Here is a 20,706-nt window from a genome sequence, read left to right as displayed (position 1 = left end):
TTTCCAGGCCTCGAAAACGCAAGAAGCCTGGCACCCACCGGTATCTGGAGGAGAATCACATCACTTCTTGCCCCTACCTCTAGCAAGGGCTTTTCCTCTCGAGAGGTTCTTTCCTCGAGAAGAAGGCTTTGAAGATGATCCGCACGCGAAGGGCTTCTTCATCTTGGGTGAATGCTGACGGGTTGGCGTCGTCGAGGTCACGCAGGAACCGCAGGGCGCTTCGATGACTGAGCCAACAGGTCCTGTGTGGTCTTCTCTTGCAAGCTTGCAGCGATGTCCTTTACCATCGAAGCCGGGAAAAGATGACTGGAAAGGGAGCAAACAACAGTTCTCCTTCCTGTGCCAAGGAGACGGACTTGCAGTGAGGCGAAACCGCAGAAGAGTGACCTCTTCTTGAGCACTCCAGTCGCAAAGTGCGAGGCCAATTCGTCAGAACCATCTCGGACCGCCTTGTCCATGCAAGACAAGATGCTCAAAAGGTCCGACAAGGAGATCGAGTCCTGACTCCGCGACTTAAGGTCCAAAGCTCCAAGGCACCAGTCAAGGAAGTTGAAAACTTCTATCGTCTTGAAAAGGCCCTTCAAAAGATGGTCCATCTCCGTAAGAGTCCAGGAACCTTGGCGTCGACAGATGAGACCTCCTACTGAATCAACGAGAGGCGAAGTCTCCCTTAGATGAGGAAGGAAGGCGTAAGCCTAAGTCTTCTCCGGTCACATACCACATCGCCGCTTTACCCGAGAGTCTTGAAGGGAAGGGCGAAAGAAGACTTTCCTTGAGCTTTTTGGGAGTCCATCCACAAATGGACTTTCTTGAAGGCCGCTTAGTGGAAAGCGATTTAGTCATCTTCAGAAATCCCGGGGCTTTCCTAGACTTAGTTGAAGTCAGTTGAGAAGGAGGAGAGAGAGGTACTGCCGGCAGAAACTTGTCGGGAAACAATTCCTTCAACAGCTTGACGCGAGAATCTGGTAGTCCGACGACGAGGACTGATCCTTAATCTCATCTTCAGACTCCGAGACCTTGAGTCTATCTCCAACATCGGGCGGGGAAGAGCAGAGAGAAGTTGGAGAGGAAACACGCCCGCAGGGACCTCTGCTTGGAAGAGGAACTGGCGTGCAAAGCAGCAGGAGAACCAGGAACCACCACGAGAGGCGACAGCAACGGCAGGTGGAGCGTCTTGAAGGGAGTCAAAAACGTCCATCGGGCGTCACGTCTGGCAGCATGACGAGCTTCTTGGCGTCAATCGAGCGGCCACGTCTGGCAGCATGGCGAACGTCTGGATCGTCCGGAAGAGGCGTCACGTCTGGCAGCATGGCCCGAGCGTCAGGAGCCTGACGGCGTCATCAACAAAAAGGTGAACGTGGCGTCTAGAACGAAGGGAGGAGGGCGTCCTGGGGTGACGTCACGACGGTCCTCCCCAACACCCTCCGGGGACGAGAGTCTGGGGTTCCTTCCACGACGAGCAGGCGAAGCAGGCGAAGGTGACGAGCGAGGAGCAGGAGAAGGAGAACGCCTAGATCTCTTCACTGGAAGTCTAACATCCTTCCGACCGAGCACGGGACCTGGACTCTCTCTCTGCAATGAATGAGGAGAGTTGCTGCTGCATGGAGGCAATAAGGGTCCTCGAGGTGGCGCTCTCTCTCTGGAGAATTACGGAACCTAGAGGCAGAAGGACGAGGAGACGTCCTAATCCTCTTCTCTTGAGGAGGGAGAGCTCTTGGGCGCTCAAACACGTCTTCTTCGGATGACGTCCTGTACTTCTTTTTTGTGGGGAACGCATCCACAAACTCTGGCGAGGAGCACAGAGTAGGAGAGAGAGGGCGTGGCGCCCTCCCCCCTAAAGCTTCTCTTAAGAGGGCGAGAGTCTATCTGACGGTTCCAACCCCTGCGTGGGGAGGACGTGTCAGAAGGCGAGAAGCAGTCCTTTAGGACCCGAACACGAGTTCGCGCCTGGGCAGCCTGGGAAACGTCTTCAGGACCTGCGAAGGGACGCCAGACTGGTGGGGTTCCCCGTCACCCTCCTTCGGCTTTCGACATGCTCTCCCTGAGTCCTGGGAGTCCAGCAGAGGTCCAGGCCTAGAGGCATGATGGGGCGGTCTGACCCCCCTCCACTGCACTGGGGCACTAGTCACTTCACAACACTTTTCTTGGAGAGCTGACACCTTAGATTCTAATGCACGAATCGATTCCATCATGGCGGAAAGCATATTAGTCTCCACTGGCACGATCTCAGGGGCTGGAGACAAAACCACAGGGTTAGGTTCTAAAGGTACAGGGGAGTTAGGGCCGACATCAACACTTCCGCAAAGAGAAGCACTCCTGGAGGAAGACCTCCTCAGTCGATCACGCTCCAACTTCCTCACATATTTATCATACGCTCTCCATTCATTTTCAGACAAAGAAGCACATTCATCACACCTATCATTCAACATGCATATATGCTTCCTACAGTTAGAACATACAGTGTGAGGGTCAACCGCAGCTTTCGGCAACCTCACCTTACATTCAGACATCACACACGCACGGTAACTAGCAGAGCTAGACCCAGACATAATGATAGTCTAAAGCAAAACCAAAGAAAAGTCAAAAAAGCGTATGCCGATCTACCGATCCAAAGTCAAAATACCAAAAGACAATCAGATACTCAAGAAAAAAGCAAATCCTATGACGGAGGTGCAGACAACAGTTGTTGACAACACCGGCGACAGAGAAAATCTGAATAGAAAATGGGAATGGTTCCTGATACCCGCCTCCCAGCGGCGGGAATGGGTACTAACCACCTGACCGGCCACTGCGTGTGCCGCGAAATTTGAAATTCTGTCGGACCTTCGGAGAATACAGCTATATATATATCTGACAGGTAAGTTTCATGAACAAAACTAATCTTGGACATGGGGTGATGTGACCAGTGGGCAATCTACAATCTAAAATCGACATTAATAAGTGTCATTAGATAATTTTTAGTGCTCAGATGAAGTAAACAGTTAAATACATATAAAGATATCTAAACTTGATAGGAGTTAAAGTAGAAAAAGCACAGAGCACAAGAGCGAAGATAACTCATTCCATAAATCTGATCTCCATAAAGGGAAAAGCTGAGGGAAAAGTGATGATGTTGATCACTGGCATGTAAATTTCCCTAGTATAACCACCTCATGCTTCCTCCACAGAAACATCACTTATCTCCTAATTCCTAGTTGACATGTTGGCAACTCTCTGGACTACCAAAAACCTACATAAAAATTTTGACAGTTCTATTTGTGTAATAACCCAAAGAATTTAGTTTTAAAATACTTTTACTACACCATAACAGTGATAAGCTTTACCATTATCTTCATGTTTCAATTTCACAAAACTATCTGAAATCACTTTTGTACCTTTTTAGAATCATTTATTAAAGAAGATTAGACAGCAGTCCCTATATCTAATGTAAAAATATGGATGGAGTACATGAGAACTCAAAGCCTGCAAAGACCCACATCTGATAGTCAATTTGGTTTCTACATCTTTCGGTAAACTGGGACAACTAAAGTGCCTAAAACCAACAGTAAATTTTCAACAAGCAGAAGCAAATGTATAATACTGGTTCTATAGCATACAAAGGCTTTTTTAAAACAGGTTTCATATACTTACTGCTAATTTGATGCTCACAGGACTTGTAGTGCAGTCACCAAATCTTCGCACGCTGTTATAATGATCGCCGTTGTGGTAGGAAATGTGAAGTTCACGTAAGTTTTTTTTCCCTTCTAGACCACATATCTTTCAGTAACAAGAAAAAAGCAATTGCATTAGCAATGACATTAAGTAGGAGTCATCCAATTACAGATGTATTATGTTTTTCATACATATATAACTTGACTTTCACACAGTTGTTAAAAAAAGGAGTAGTGTACAGTTACCTTCCTATACATGTGAAATAAGTCTGTGATTTAAGTTTTATGCTACCAGAACATATTAAAATGTAAAATTTAAAAATATCAAGTTGAATATGACATTTTTATAATAAAATAGTTTTATATATACTTACCCAGTAATTACATAGCTATTAGTTTTCCATGTACGGCAGCCTAAATTCAAATTTCATGGGTAGCACTTTGATTGCGCGGTGGAGGTGCACAGTACCACCCCCTAATGGCAATACTAGGAACGACTTAGCTATCCACCTTGTTCTGTTTTGTGCTTGATGTCCATCAGAGGGAGGGAGGGAGGGCTCCGATCATGTAATTACTGGGCAAGTATTAAGTATATACAAAACTATTTTATTATAAAAATTTTATTTTTATATAAGTGACTTACCCAATAATTACATAGCTGATTCCAAACTGATAGGAGGTGGGACCATGGACATAATTCTACCCCAAAACAACAAGTCATGTAATGAATTTGAAATAGAAAAGTTGCTAGCATTGAAAATAATGCCTGTCATTTCCTATCAGTTATGAGAGCTACTGCATGTGGATACTGCCTCTGGTTGGTGTTATCTTAACTCGTAGGGTCGCCTCCTACTTAGAGGGAACTTTGCAGCTAGGGAAGTGTTCCAATGGCTAACAAAGCATGACAGGTGCCCGCCTTGCCCTGGGCACAACACCAAAATAAAAACAACCAGATAACACTGACACCTACACTGAAAAAACCACAACCCATCCACTGAGAGTGGTGGGTGCTCCAGGTACATTGTACCTACTGGCTCTCCAAACTCAGCATCTTACTGAAAAGGTGAAGAGATAGTAGAACATCATCCTGTGCTTCCTCCCACGATGCCATGCCAGACACTAAAAATGGTCTTGAGGTATTGGAAAATTTCAACACTGTTCAAGCTTTCATAAAAACAGTGAGAAGCAAAGATCGCTTACACTTCCGGTGGGTTGATAGTAGAATGGACGTAAAGAGCATATAGCATCTGAAAACTAAGGATGTAGAGGCTGTTCTGACGTCCTTAGCTTCGCTTCAAAGTAGGCAAAATGCACTAAAAAAAAAAAAAACTGTGTGTCTGTAAGATGAAGTCCATATAAGATGGAGGACAACAAGTTTAGAAAGAGGAAGAGACAGGTTCTTGCCATAACTCCCTAGGTTATGGATAGTACTCTGATTCTGGTTCAGCTCAGGGAATTCCTGAAAAACTCCAACTGGACAGAGAGCTCTTTATACTACTTAAGAGCTGGGAAGTACTACTGGGTGCTTGTAGGAAGAGCTGGAGCCAGACAAGCTGGGTGCCAGGCGAACTAGGGGTTCGGGAGCTGGTGGATACTTGGAGCATGAGTTGGCACCAGGCTGTGGCTGGTGCCAAAGGAGCTGGGCACCAGGCAAGCTAGGAGTTCAGGAGCTGGCGGACACTCAGAGCATGAGCTGGAGCCAGGCTGTGGCTGGCGCCAGAGGAGCTGGGTGCCAGGAGAGCTATGAGCTTGGGAGCTGGCGGACATGTAGGGCATGAGTTGGCACCAGGCTGTGGCCGGCGCCAGAGGAGCTGGGCACCAGGTAAGCTCGGAGTTCGGGAGCTGGCGGACACTTGGCCAGCCTGGCGCCAGAGGAGCTGGGCGCCAGGTAAGTTATGAGAACATGAGATGTCAGGTGCTCATGGAAGTCAAGGAAGTCTGTAACGATCTAAATGGAGAAAGAATGGATCCAGGTCTTGAATGGGACCTTGACCTTGGCTAAAATACCCAAGTTATTATTATTATTAAAATAGTTTAACCAGACCACTGTGCTAATTAACAGCTCTCATAGGGCTGGCCCGAAGGATTAAGATGAAATGGAGTCCAAGCTCCAAGCCATAAGCTAAGCATTGGGACTAAATGATGAATGAATAATGAAACTTTAAAAATATGCAAAAAGGCATATGCTTCCACACTAGAACACATGCACACATTAAATCATTTACTCAAGTTTCCATCTGCACCATAAATATAAAATAAATAAAACTGAGTAACGATAAAAATCAGAATAACTTAACGTTTTTAAAATTCTGATTTTTTATATACTTTATATATATTAGTTGCCCAGTGGGCTTTTCATTTTCATAAATTACTTTCTATACTTTATCAATTAATTTACACTTCATGAATATTAAAATTGGGTCAACTGAAAATGTTGCACTCTGAAAAAATGTCCCCAATCGATCTATTTCCTAAAGTTGATAACTGACGGTTATATTTTGGATATTCGCATAACACATGTTCAACTGTTATTATCGCTTTGCATTCTGAGCATTCGGGAGCTGGTTCATGTGGGCTGTTCATCAAGTGTCCATGTGTCAGACGAATATAACCTATTCGGAGACGTGTTTGAATTATTTGCGCATGTCTCTTTCTTTGGTATGATGAACTCCATTTTACCTCCAGGTTTTATTTGCTTCATCTTATTATTCTCAGGTTCTTCATTCCATTTATTCTGCCATTTGTTTATAATGCCTAGTTTTAAATGTGTTATATAATTGTTAACTGGAATATTTACGTTAGATCGTGTCATATGGGCTGCTTCTTTAGCTGCTTTATCAGTCTCTTTTGTTTCCTTTGATCCCTACATGGGCAGGGATCCAACATATTTCTATAATTTTCCCATTATCATTTAACTCATGGAGTAATAACTTTATTTGTACTATGTTATTTTTTGGTCTGTAACTCTGAATGGCTCCGATGGCGCTTCTAGTCGCTAAAAATTACAAAATTATTACATGAGGTTTCTTTGATTTTTTTTTATGGCTGATGCTATTGCACATAACTCAGCTGTAAATACTGAGGCATTATCAGGTAGATAGAATTGATAAATTTTGTCTTGTGATACTGCAGCATATCCCACTCCGTACTCTGATTTAGATCCGTCTGTGTATATTGCATAATGTGGACCTTTTCAGCTTATATGCTCTATTGTATGTTGTCTATGGCAGTGGTCCCCAAACTGGGGCCTTGTAGCAGAATGCAGGGGGTCATAATCTGAGGATATGTATGCATAAAACCAAAGGAGTTTAGTGGGTAGGACTGTAGACAGTCACTGCAGTCATGGGTTATACTCAGCGGTGGGCCATGGACAAGTATCCTGCATATAAAAAGTGGGTAACGACCAGAAAAAGTTTGGGAACCACTGGTCTATGGTGGTCTGAGGTATATGAGTAAGTTTTTGATAAATATTTTAAGTGTGTGCAAATTCTTATTTTATTCATAGTCCAAGGAGGAGGTAATTTTACTATTGAGGGTAAATTGCACATTTATATTCAACGATTCAAACAGTTCTAGATCTAAGAGGGAAAGGTGGCGAGTGATTATTTATAAATACATCTCTTAATTCAAATAATTTTTTTGTTGGAGAATCACTTGTCCGAATTCTCAAGTTCAATATTACAAACTCTCTATGGAAAGACAGCGGTAGTTCCCCACATTCAACTTGTAAAGATGAGGTTGGTGATGATCTAAAGGCTCCTGAACATACTCTAAGGCCTTTGTTATGTACTAGGTCTAACAATTTCAGCATTGCGTCTGATGCTGGGCCATATATTTCACTTCCATAGTCAATAATAGACAACACTGTGGCTTTATACAGTAAAGTGAGGGTGTGTCTATCAGTTCCCCAAGTAGTGATTGATAGTTTTTTAATTAAGATTTAATGCTCTTTTACATTCTGATTTCATGTATGTTATGCGGGCTTTCCAGTTCAAATGGGTATCAAATACTAATCCTGAAAATTTTGCTGTTTGGCTAATTGGTATACTATGGTTTCTGATTTTTAAATCTACTTCTTCACCTTTTTTCCACTTTTATTTTTATAAAACATTACTGCTTGAGATTTTTGTATGGATAATTTAAAGCCTACAGATGAGGCCCATTCATCTGTTTTTACTATGCTTTTATTAATGATTCATACTGCATGCTTTAAGCGAGATGCTGTATAATATACGGCAAAATCATCTATATACAAGTTATAGTCCTTTTAATTCCAACAGGCAGAATATTACTGATGTCATTTATTGCTAAAGTAAACAGTGTGCCACTAAGGACGCTTCCTTGTGCAACACCATTTTCAAGTGGAAATGTACTTTACAATACATTATCAATTCTCACTTGAAAAGTGCGTTTTGTCAAAAAGTTTTGGAAAAACCTGGATAAATGTCCACGGATGCTGTTTTTAAGTAAGTTTTTAATACTGCAATATCTCCATGTAGTATCATACGCCTTTTCAATATAAAAAAAGACAGTTACAGAAATTTGTTTTCGTTCAAATCCTCTTCATATATGGTCTTCTAAGTTAGATAGAGAATCCAATGTAGATCTGTTACATTGTGACCCGAATTGAGTGGGAGTCAAAATTTTATTTGCTCGAATGTGCCACGTTAGTCGAGCATTTACCATTTTCTCTAGTAATTTACATAAACAACTTGTTAAAGAAATTGGTCTGTAATCGTTTACATTACAGTACACCCCCCCGTATTCATGATCTCATGATTCGCGGACTCACGTATTCACGGATTTCTCTGTGGAACGTATCTACCCATTATTCACAGAAAATTCGCCCATTCGCAGTATTTTTCACTGAAATATTCACTAATTACTGTATTTTCATCTCATTTTCATGACTAAATGGACTTTTGTGATAAAACTATTAAAATACTCAGGTAAATGCTCAAATTACGATAACTCACCTTACGATAATTTGACTTTGCAATGGGGTAAGCAATTAATACCGATAGACAATATTATTTATAAAATATTTTTAAATTTCGTGCAGGCGTAGGCAGCAGCATAATCAGGCAGGGAGAGTGACCAAATTACAATAGACAACTTTTCCTCCATCTCTTTATTCCATCTTCTAGTTAAAAAAGCAAAAGAGAATGATAAAAGTGTTGTTAGTAACGTTATACTCCTAAGTAAATGCGTACAGCCATAAACAACCAACCAAGAAACTGTTGTTTTTGTTGTTTTGCTTATAACCGAATCAATAACAACAGCCGTTTACCTGATATTTCAACCATCGTACGGTAAAAAACAATTACTGTAGCTTATAGCGCAAATGACATTACGTAGAATAGTACAGTGCTGATATATTTTGACATTATACCCTTAATCGATATGAATTAAAGATCGTCATGGAATATACTACTAAATTTAAGCTGCAAATTGTAGCTGAAGCTGAGAAAACAATGTTCAAGCTGCTAAATTATCGAGCATTGACAACATGGATGAAACTTGATCATAATTAAAATTGGAGAGAAAGTATTTTAATCAAAACTACTGGGCATGAAAGAACACATTACTGTTATTTTTACGCCAATAAACGATAAATACGTAAAGCTCGTATTATGATGAAATCAAGTGAAAATAGCGAATGGAATTTTAATTTTTTTTTTACACAAAACAAACATGCCCCCAAACGGCCACCGTCATCTATTAACGAAAAAATAGATATATTTCCCAACGAGACGAATTTTAGTTATATTTCGACTTAAAAACACTTTGTATAATGAAAAATTACCTTGCCCCATATAAATAAAGTATCTAAGAGATTCATTTATGCTAACTATAAGCAAGAAAGGCACTCTGAACTGAATTAAATATAGCGAAATAAACACCGCATCAACGATTTCCAAACCAAAACATTGAATGCTATGACTGCAATTTATAATACAAAAGCAATATAAGAATACTGTATATACAATATTATTGGATACAGTGAATTAAGGCATAACATTTTATAATACAAAAGCAATATAAGAATACTGTATATACAATATTATTGGATACAGTGAATTAAGGCATAACATTTTAAAAGATGCATATTCGTTATGTTGATATTTGTATAATACGATATGTGAATATAGAGTACAGTATAATGTAGGCTACGCTACCGTATATGTATATAATGTACCACAGTGCAGGCTAAGCTAATTCTTGTTATTCTATTTCTCTTTGTACTGAATTATCATAAGTCACTTTGCATGAACCTCCAGAATTAGCTGATATTAATAATTACTATACTGTGTATGTATAGACTTTATAGTGTAGGCTGGGCTACCATGTATATATACTGTACATGGTACCGAATACTCTAGTGTAGGCTAGGCCATGTTCGAGATATGTTTTGGTATTTATTATGTTTTTTCCAACAAACGATAGTGTTTTTTGGAACCTAACCCCATTGTAAGTAGGATAATACCTGTATAACTATTTTTAGTTTGTTTTGTGTCTGTTTGAACTATCAAAATAGGCAGTTCTAAGTGTTTTTAGAAAGGTTCTAAGTATTTGCAGTTTTAGCTATTCGTGTGTGTGTGTGTGTGTGTGTGTGTGTGTGTGTGTGTGTGTGTGTGTGTGTGTGTGTGTGTGTGTGTGTGTGTGTGTGTGTGTGTGTGGGGTACGCATCCCTCACGAATAGGGGGTTTACTTTACTAAGATCCTTTGCAGGTTTGGGGATAAGAATAATTATAGCTTTACACCATTCATCCGGAGAAAAATTTCAAAGCCATAAGGGATTATAAAACTCTATAAGTATGACTTTGCCAAAGGTGCTCAGTGGCAGATTATTTCAAGCCAAATATTGTCACCTCCAGGGGCAGATCTATTGATGTTCAACAAAGCACAATCCAACTCTTCCATATTAAATTTTCTACTATATATCTTCTATGGTTTCAAAATTTATTGTTATTAATTCTATACTATTTTTCTTTGTGCGGAAGTGCTCATCTAAATGTCTATCACTACAATAAACCCACCATATTCGCGGGGGATGCATACCACTCGCCCCCGCGAATAGCTAACATCCTTCTAAAAACACTTAGAACTGTCTATTCTGATAGTTCAAACACACAAAAAAACTATAAAAATGCTTATACAGGTATTATCCTACTTATGATGGGGTTAGGTTCCAAAAAACAAATCGTCTGTTGGAAAAAACTTATTTCGAATATAGCCTAGCCTACACTAGCGTATTCCGTACCATGTATACATATATGGTAGCCTAGCCTACACTATAAAGTACACTATATAAATATATGGTAAGGTAATTATTAATATCAGCTAATTCTGAAGGTTCAAGCAGATTGACTTATGATAATTCAATACAGAGAAATTGAATAACAAACAAGAATTAGCTTAGCCTACACTATGGTGTATTGTATACATATACGGCAGACTAGCCTACGTTGTACTGTACTCTATATTAACAAATTAATATCATATCATACAAACATAAACATAACGAATATGCATCTTTTCCATGGATCTTTTAAAATGTTATGCTTTACTTCACTGTATCCAATAATATTGTAAATATTCTTATAGTGATTTTGTATTATAAATTGCGATCAATGTCTTGGTTTGGAAATCGATTATGCGTTAAGTTTATTTCGCATATTTAACTCATTTCAGAGCACTTTTCTTGCTTCTAGTTAGTGTACATGAACTCTAGATACTTTATTTATATGGGGCAAGGTTATTTTTTGTTATACGAAGTGTTTTTAAGTTGAAATATAACTTAAATACGTCTTGTTGTGTAATGAATTTAGCTATTCTTTTCATCAATAGATGACATTAGCCGTTTGGGGGCATGTTTTTGAGTAAAAAAAAAATCAAGTTTTCATTTGCTATTTTCACTTGATTTCAGCACAATACAAGTTTTACGTATTTATCTTTTATTGGCATGAAAACAGCAGTAATGTGTGTTCTTTCATGTCCAGTAGTTTTGATTAAAATACTTTCTCTCCAATTTTATTTACAGTCGAGTTTCATCCATGTTGCCGATGCACGATAATTTAGTCATAAGCAGCTTGAACATTGTTTCCTCAGCTTCAGCTACTACTTGCAGCTTAAACTTAATAGTAGGTTTCCTTGCCAATCTTTTATCTATAGTAAATAAGGGTATAATGTATAAATATATCAGTCCTATTCTACTTAACGTTATTTGTAACATAACTACGGTAATTGTTTACTACCGTACGATGGTTGAAATACAAGCAAAACAGCTGTTGTTTTCTGATTCGGTTATAAGCAGAATACAGTAATTAGTGTATATTTCTCAGTGAAAAATATTGTGCATGGGTGAATTTTCCCTGAATAATGTGTATGTATGTTCCATGAGAAATGTGTATGTATGTTCCATGAGAAATCCAGGAATCGGCAAGTCTGCCAACGTGAATACTGTATACAATTAATGGTAATGCACAGTTAATAAGTTTAATACACACCATCACTCTCATTACATCAGAATGGGTGAAGAAATCCAGTTATATGTATGTACGTCTGTTGAAGGAAACTTCTGCCAATTTAATCAGTTGGACGCTTCAGCCTTGATTTGATTAAGACTAAGACTTATCAAATTAGTGGAAGCTTCCTTTATTAGAGATAATGTATGTACACACATAGAGCTGTGGCCTTCCTTCATCCATGCACGTTTACTTCTGTCACAACCACTTACACTGATATTACTGAACTATACAGGATTAGTAAAGGTTACTACTACTATGACTGTGTGTTTTGTGAGGAGCAATGAAAAGTACTTCAAATGCTAGGAAATCTTGTGGCATTCCTTCAGCCTCAGCTACATTGCTTTCTGTCTTTTTATTTTGTATTTGCTTCAAGTGCTCTCTTTATACTTAACTGCCTCTATTTTCTCCCTGTATGAATAAACATTTTTGACCAGCTTTATCAGACTATAAATTTAATTCAAATGGTCTAGCTAAACTTCTTGAATAATAAAAACTTATTTGGCATCTATGAGGTCAGTGATCTCAGGTTGCCCTTTACACAATTTTATTCACTAATGCTCTTCAAATTGGTGCAGCAGTTTCACATCTAAAAGATTTTATAAAACCATTAGTAACTAACCTGCCAAAGAGGAGCATTCAGTTGGTGAATAACAACAATAACTTGATGAAGTCGTGCAAATGCTACAATACAATCGTTGCCACCGTAGGTACCAAGTTCTGCCAAGTTACTCACTGTAAAAACAAATTTGAAGTCAATAAAATTAAAATATCTATGGCAATTTTATATGAGCCTAACAATACAAAAGTAGTCTTTGGTTTTCACAATTTTTTTGTTTGCCAACCTGCTGATTATAAGTTTTTGGCTTAAAAATTTTTTTAACTGATTTTTTCATACAAACCACCTTAAAATTAGCCACTCTATGGCTATAAAATTATCCCAGACACTTCAATACCTCTTCAAAGAGACTGGCAGTTAACACTGCATGTGAAGGGAGATCCTTGGTCATGGGGAGCACAAGCCGGAATTCATGCCATCTAATCAACGAGCTGCAAGACATGAGTGTCAGGAAGGAGGAGCTCATTCTGTAAGTTATGAATTTGTGTAAAAAAAAAAAAAAAAAAAAAAAAAAAAAAAAAAAAAAAATGTAAATTGATTTCAAGCTACTGCTGACAACTGGCCAAAATGACAATTTAGGTAAGAAAAGATGAAGCAGCCAAAATCCCAGGTTAACTGACAGAGACCAGGACAGAGGCTTAGCTCCTCCTAAGAGACTCAGTGGCTAGTCTCTTGCAATTACATGAGTGATATATGGGAAAAGAAATAGTTTTATTACTATTCTGTAATTTGAATTTTTCTATGAATGCAACATACAGACAAATCTAGGAGCTATTGTTCATAGTTGAGTCAAGCAGCAGGCCTAAACATTGAGGAAACTTGATCCATACATGTGAATTTCATGCTATCTGTGTACTAAAATGGCTTTTTAGAAGTAAAAAGTTTTCTAGGAAAGTGAAGACACCCTCACTAACAAAAAACAAAGATTGGAGGTTGAAATTTCATGAGATATAGAGTGAAATGAAATGGACTTGTCATTAGTACGAAACTTGAATACTAGGTCTTATCTTCTGTGACTGCAATGTGTAGAGACAAGCCTTGGAAACTGCAGTTTATACAGTAGTTATACCACACAACAGTCCTCTTGAACATAGGAAACTTGATTCGTATATATCAAAAACCTCGTGTTATTTGCGCATCACACTGGCCTTCTACAGTTTTCTGGGAATGGACAGAAGTTTCTTCATAAGATACTGGCAAAAAACTGAATAACTGAAAAGACTGGAGGCTGGTATGAAGGAAGGTACTGATGCAGGAATAAATGATCAGACTATCCATGTTTAGGTATACCAAGAAAAAAAAAAAAAAACGTAAATTTATGATTCAATAAATTTCTGGTTCAATACCTAATGGTGAGGCATGACTTGTGAAGGAACACCTAGATGACTGCATCAACCTTGATTTACTGGTTGTATAGCTAGTTTGATGCACCAACAAAGGCTACTTGAAAAATGCATTCCTGCAGCTTTCAAGATTGTCTACTTACAGCAAAATTAATTTTGCTTGCTTACAGGCAAATTTCACAAGATTCAGCATATGGGTCACTGGTTATTCACAAATTTTGAAAGTAGCTACCATGCATATTTTGAAAGAAATTATTGAACCCCCTCTGTTTCTGAGTTCCAACATGAATTTAACATTACAAATGCTATTTACATGGCTGCTCAGGCATGAATATCATATGACATGTTGCTTTGTTCCAGGAGGATTAGAATGACCACTGAAGGGCTGTCTCTCCATCAACATGAGGATGAGTGACTGTTCTAACATGCAAATTGTTGGAGGTACCCCATGCTACCAGTGTCCTCAACAATTTCACAAAAGCAGGATGTTGTTGACTGGAGCAACAAAAATGATATTTTAATGATAAAATAAAGTTTGTTCATACTTACCTGGCAGATATATATATAGCTGTATTCTCCAAGTCCGACAGAATTCCAAAACTTGCGGCACACGCAGTGGGGCCAGGTGGTTAATACCCATTCCCGCCAGCTGGGAGGCGGGTATCAGGAACCATTCCCATTTTCTATTCAGATTTTCTAGTGCCACTGTCTCCTGAGGGGAGGAGGGTGGGCACTATGATTATATATATCTGCCAGGTAAGTATGAACAAACTTTATTTTATCATTAAAATATCATTTTGTTCATGCAACTTACCTGTCAGATATATATATAGCTGAATCCACCATTGGAGGTGGGAAGAGACAGAATAGGATTTAGAAACAAATATATGTAGGCGACTGACGCCTTGGTTCCTTACTTGTTAGCATAGCTGACTTCGTGATTACAGTCACCGAAGCCTGCTTCTGCTTTACTACAGTCTCCAGCAAGGTAGAGACCTATATAGCTGGTGAGTTCTAGATGATCTGTCCACGGGGGCATGACCACAATGGGACTAGATCATAAGACCATACTGTGAGAGCAAAAGGAGCAACGACCAACCACCTGACCGAGAGCATCAACAGGACCTGCCGAAGGGACGCCAGATCGGTGGGAAGTCCCCGTAACCAACTTACAGCTTTCGACATGCCCTCTCCCTGGTCCTGGGAGTCCGACAGAGGTCCAGGCCTATGTTAGCATAGCTGACTTCGTGATTACTGTCACCCAAGCCTGCTTCTGCTTTACTAGAGTCTCCAGCAAGGTAGTGACCTATATAGCTGGTGAGTTCTAGATGATCTGTCCACGGGGGCGTGACCACAATGGGACTAGATCATAAGGCCATACTGTGAGGGCAAAAGGAGCAACGACCAACCACCTGACCTAGAGCGTCAACAGGTCCTGCCGAAGGGACGCCAGATCGGGGGAAGCCCCCATAACCCTCTTGCGGCTTTCGACATGCCCCCCTCTCCTGGTCCTGGGAGTCCGACAGAGGTCCAGGCCTAGAAGCGTTATGGGACCGATCTGACATAAAAAAACAAAATCAAGATTAAAATATACTTCCTAACCTCTAAAGGATAGGATGAGTATCGCCCCTGCCCGCAACACTGTGTCTGCAGAAGCGACAACAGGTCCTGCCGAAGGGACGCCAGATCGGTGGAAGCCCCCGTAACCCTCCTGTGGCTTTCGACTTGCCCTCTCCCTGGTCCTGGGAGTCCGACAGAGGTCCAGGCCTAGAAGTGTTATGGGGCCGATCTGGAGTGCGGAAACGTATGGTCCTAGCTTAATAGCAGTTCGTATGTCGCCTTCACGCCACGCAAGTAATGTGAATTTAACACCGAATTGCTTCACCAGAAGGTGGTACCCAGAAGATCGCAAAGGGACATGTTCTTCTGGAAAGCCACCGAGGTTGCAATGGCTCTAACTTCGTGAGCCTTAATTTCAAAAGACTCAAGTCACTGTCTTGAACGCCGGAAAGTGCGTCTAAAATGGTGCTTTCTAAAAAGAACGCCAGTGCATTCTTAGAAAGAGGCAAATCTGGCCTCTTGACAGAGCACCACAGACTGTCCAAGGACCTCGACTTTCCCGAGTCTTCTGCAAATAAAATTTGAGAGCCCTGACAGGACACATGACTCTTTCTGGTTCATGTCTGAGAATTTCCGTCATACCCTTAATCTCGAGAAGGTCCTGGGCCAAGGGGTAGACGGGTTCTCGCTTTTAGCAAGAACATACGGCTTAGAGAACATACTGCATTATGGCCTCTAAAACCTACATGATTATTGATAGCCTGAAGTTCACTAACTCTCTTCGCCGTAGCCAGAGCAGTTAGGAAAAAACCTTCCTTGTCACATTCTTGAGACGCCAAGAAAGAGGCTCAAGGTATTTGACATAAAAATTTAGGACGACATCCAGGTTCCAGGGGCGTCCTGGAATGAGGTACCTTGACAGTCTCAAAGGATCTCAAGAGATCGTGAAGATCCTTGTTGTCGGCTGAAAGTCTGAATGCAGTTAGACTCAGAGCGGGAAGTTTTGAGGTACCTTTGAAATGGGGCTGCCTGAGCAGATCTACCAAGGGACGTCCCCATAACCTCCACAGCTCCTGACATACTTCCTCGTGAAGGGTCCACTCGGTCGGTAGAAGCTGCCGCTGTCGACCGAGAAGGTCCCGCGGATATACTCCACTCCTGCAACGAACCTGCAAGGATCGTGATCCCCAGCGCAAGGGCCCAAAGCAGGATCTCTTCGCCAGGGCGAACAGGGACCGGGAACGAGTTCCTCCCTGTTTCTTGAGGTATGCCAGGGCTGTGGAGTTGTCTGAATTTACTTGTACGACTCAGCCTGACACTTGGCTCGAAGGATTGAAGGGCCAGCAGGATCGCCCCTAATTCCTTGAGATTGATGTGCCAGGACACCTGTTCCCCTCTCCAGGTGCCTGACACTTTCTCCCTCCTAGTGTTGCTCCCCCATCCCTCCCTGGGAGCGTAGGGAAAACAACACCAGGTCGGGGCTCTGAGGGCATAGAGAAACCCCTTCTGCCAACCTCGAGGGGTCGAGCCACTACCTCAGGTGAATCTTGAAAACGGGAGAGATCTTCAGGGTCTCCTCTAGATTCTCCTTGTCTATTCAGTTTTCCGCCAGGAAAACTGGAGCGGCCTGAGATGAAGTCTTCCCAGGGAAACAAACTTCTCTAGAGAGGAAATGGTCCCCAGCAAACTCGTCCATTCCCTCACGAGCATATTTCCTTCCCTAGGAAGGATGAGACTTTTCTAAGCATTGCTACTGACGTTCCTGGGATGGAAAAGCTTGAAAAGCCACTGAAACCATCTGAATCCCCAGAAAGACGATGGACTGCGTCGGGATCAGATGGGACTTTTCTTCGTTCACTAGAAGTCCTAGGGACTTTGTCAACTCTAAATTCGCATTCAGGTCCTCCAGACACCTTGACTGTGAAGAGGCTCGGATGAGCCAATCGCCAGGTAAAGCGAGATACGAATACCCGCCAAGTGAAGCCATCTCGCCACATTTCTCATGATAATCGTGAAGATCATGGGAGCTGTGCTTAGCCCGAAGCAAAGAGCTCTGCCTTGAAACACTCGTCCCCCTAGTACAAACCTCAAATACTTCCTCGAATGGGGATGTATGGGAACGTGAAAGTAAGCGTCCTGTAAGTCCAGAGCGACCATCGAATCTCCTGGTCTTAATGCTCCTAAAACAGACTGGGACGTCTCCATCGTGAACTTCTCCTTCACCATGAAGCGGTTCAGTCTACTGACATCAAGGACTGGTCTCAATCCTCCCACTGCTTCGAACTAGGAACAGTCGGTTGTAGAATCTTGGGGAGTCCAGCTCCAGGACTTGCTCCACAGCTCTTTCTCGAGCATTTGCTCTAATAGCTCTAAAAGGATCTGTTGCTTCTCTTGATGGAATGAGGACGACAGATCCTGGGAGCGTGCACAGAAGTGGTGAGTCGAGAAAGGGGATCTTGTATCCTCTCTCGATAACTTCAAGGGACCAGGTGTCTGCCCCTCTTGCTCTCCAGGCTCGCAAACGAAAGAAGCCTGGCTCCTACAGGTGTCTGGAGGCGCTGCAAATCACTTCCTGCCCCAAGGTTTAGGCGGGCTCCGCCTCTGAAAAGACCTCTACCTCGGGAGAAGATCTCGAGGAAGAAGCTCCTCCACGAAAGGGCTTCTACTTCCTGGAGGTCTGACCCGACAACGACATCAAAGGGACTGCCGGGGGCGTCTTGACGAGTGGACCAAGAGGTCTTGAGTGGCCTCCTTCAAGCTGGAGGAGAGATCCTTGAACAAGGACTGGGGAAGAGATGGCTCGAAAACGGGAGAACAGCAAAGCCCTCTGCGACGGAGAAACTGACTTTGCAAAAGTATGACGCCAAAGGCATCTGGTGTTCCCAGGCGGTCACCCATCCAAGTACTGACCAGACCCAACGCTGCTTAACCGCTGATCGCACGAAGCGGTGCTTCAACGTGGTATGGCCGTTGGCTGGTAGGGCCATAGGCTGTAAAGTTACAGTACAAGGCCCCTTCTTCAAGAGGCCCGCATACAAAAGGGAAGCCAGTTCCTCCGAGCCATCCCTGACTGCCTTGTCCGTGCAGTTCAACACGCTGGACAGCTCCCCCAGGCAGATCGAGTCGGGACTCCTAATCCTGACGTCTAGAGCCCCCAAACACCAGTCCAGGAAATTGAAGACCTCCATGGTTCGAAACAGTCCTTTCAAATGGTGATCCGTCTCCGACATAGTCCAGGACACTTTGGCAGCCGACAGGAGGGACCTTCTAGGCGCGTCGACCAAGCTAGCGAAGTCTTCCAGGGACAACGAAGGAACTCTTGAGCCGACATCCTCCCCGGTCTCTTACCACATACCTGCCTTGCCGCTCAGCTTGGACGGAGGCAGGGCAAAAGAAATCTTGCCTTGGGTCTTCCTTCCTCCATCCAGGTGTTAACCTTCTTGAAGGCCTTCTTCGTCGCCAGAGACGAAGTCATCTTGACAAACCCCGGCGCTCTCCTCGTCTAGGACGAAGCAAACTGCGAAGGAGGAGAGAGAGTGGACGAGGGTTTGAAACTTGTCGCCAAACAAGTCCTTAAGAAAGGCCGGCTAACACCTGGTAGTCCGTGAGACGAGGAAGGGGAGGCTGCTCAGGACTGCAGGCTCCGACTCACAAGAGACTTCTCCTCTTCAATGGGAGAAACGAAGGCCTTGCGGTCCAACACGCAGATGGGATCTACGCTCCCCGCGAGACTTTGATTGCTCTGAAGCATCACCGAGCAACCAAAGAGGCGTCCTCCCGAGAGTCCATCCGAGCGCCCTGCACGGCAGCGAGAGGAGCGCCCTGACGAAAGCAGCTACAGAAGCGCCCAGGATAGCTGCTTGCGGAGCGCCACGATGGCGGTCCAGCCGAGGCGTCCTGCACGGCAGCGAGAAGCGCCCTGACGAGCAGCTACAGAAGCGCCCAGGATAGCTGCTTGTGGAGCGTCACGCTGGTGGTCCAGCCGAGCGCCCTGCACGGCAGCGAGAAGCGCCCTGACGAGCAGCTACAGAAGCGCCCAGGATAGCTGCTTGCGGAGCGTCACGATGGCGGTCCAGCCGGCGCCCTGCACGGCAGCGAGAGCGCGCCCTGACGAGCAGCTACAGAAGGCGCCCAGGATAGCTGCTTGTGGAGCGCCACGCTGGTGGTCCAGCCGAAGCGCCCTGCACGGCAGTGAGAGGAGCGTCCTGACGAGCAGCCACAGAAGCGTCCAGGATAGCTGCTTGCGGAACGTCACGATGGCGGTCCAGCCAGCGGAGAGCACGACTGGGAGACGAAGCATGCTTGACAGAAAGGCCCCCCAGTCAATTATAGTGAAATAGGCTACCTACTTGGGAAGTCTCAACTCCCGCTTAGCCTACGAGTACTAGAATTTGGCTCGCCTTTCACGTTAGGCGGTAGATTTAAATCAGTCTCGGCGAGATAAAACCTATTCTCGTCGTTTTAACTAAAATTATGGTAGGTTATCTCCTCACCCTGACTAAAACTAATGTTTGATACCGACCTGAGTAAATTATGGCATCTTTAACGTTTACCGTGCTACTTTGAACTCACGAAAGCGTTTGTTTACTTTTTTACTAGGAGGCAGCCATTGCCTACGTGGACGTCACTCTAGTTCTCCAAAACAAACCTTACATTTCCTTTAATAACTCCATAAGTGTTTGATTTTGTTGTAACAACATAGTTACGAAAACTTTATTGGACATATCCTTCTTCAGCGCCCGCCTTACGAGTCCGTTTTCACGTGCACTTTGACTGACCCAGCGTTACTATTGTTTCTTCTTTATTATCGCTGACTCGCTCAATCTATGCACCTTCGCAATAGATAATATTTTGTTAGCCATCTTCCAGATGCAAAAGGAGCACTATTAGTGCGAGAATGAAATCCTGAACTAATAAATTAGCAGGGTGGGAGGCAAAGTAAGCGATCATTTATCAAGCAAACCTGCCCCTACACACCTCATGCATATAAAGTGAGGATCTACCGA

The 20,706-nt window shown here is 42.7% G+C and overlaps 1 protein-coding gene and 1 pseudogene across 1 annotated transcript in view; both read right to left on the bottom strand.

Annotated features, from left to right (window-relative positions):
- Positions 1-20,706, bottom strand: part of LOC136835829 (OTU domain-containing protein 3-like) — a 212,835-nt gene that overhangs the window by 170,438 nt on the left and 21,691 nt on the right. Inside the window, exons 4-5 of the mRNA XM_067099680.1 lie at positions 12,801-12,913; positions 3,631-3,756 (exon numbers count right to left, since the gene is read on the bottom strand). Of these exons, the coding sequence (XP_066955781.1) occupies positions 3,631-3,756; positions 12,801-12,913 (239 nt within the window). The remainder of the gene's footprint in view (positions 1-3,630; positions 3,757-12,800; positions 12,914-20,706) is intronic.
- LOC136835975 (5S ribosomal RNA) lies at positions 18,562-18,675 on the bottom strand (annotated as a pseudogene).

The sequence above is a fragment of the Macrobrachium rosenbergii genome, chromosome 55 (assembly GCF_040412425.1).
Source record: "Macrobrachium rosenbergii isolate ZJJX-2024 chromosome 55, ASM4041242v1, whole genome shotgun sequence".
In the NCBI taxonomy this organism is placed as follows: Eukaryota; Metazoa; Arthropoda; class Malacostraca; order Decapoda; family Palaemonidae; genus Macrobrachium; species Macrobrachium rosenbergii.
The sequence above is the reverse complement of the archived record's forward strand: the minus strand, read 5'-3'. Positions and strand labels throughout refer to the sequence as shown.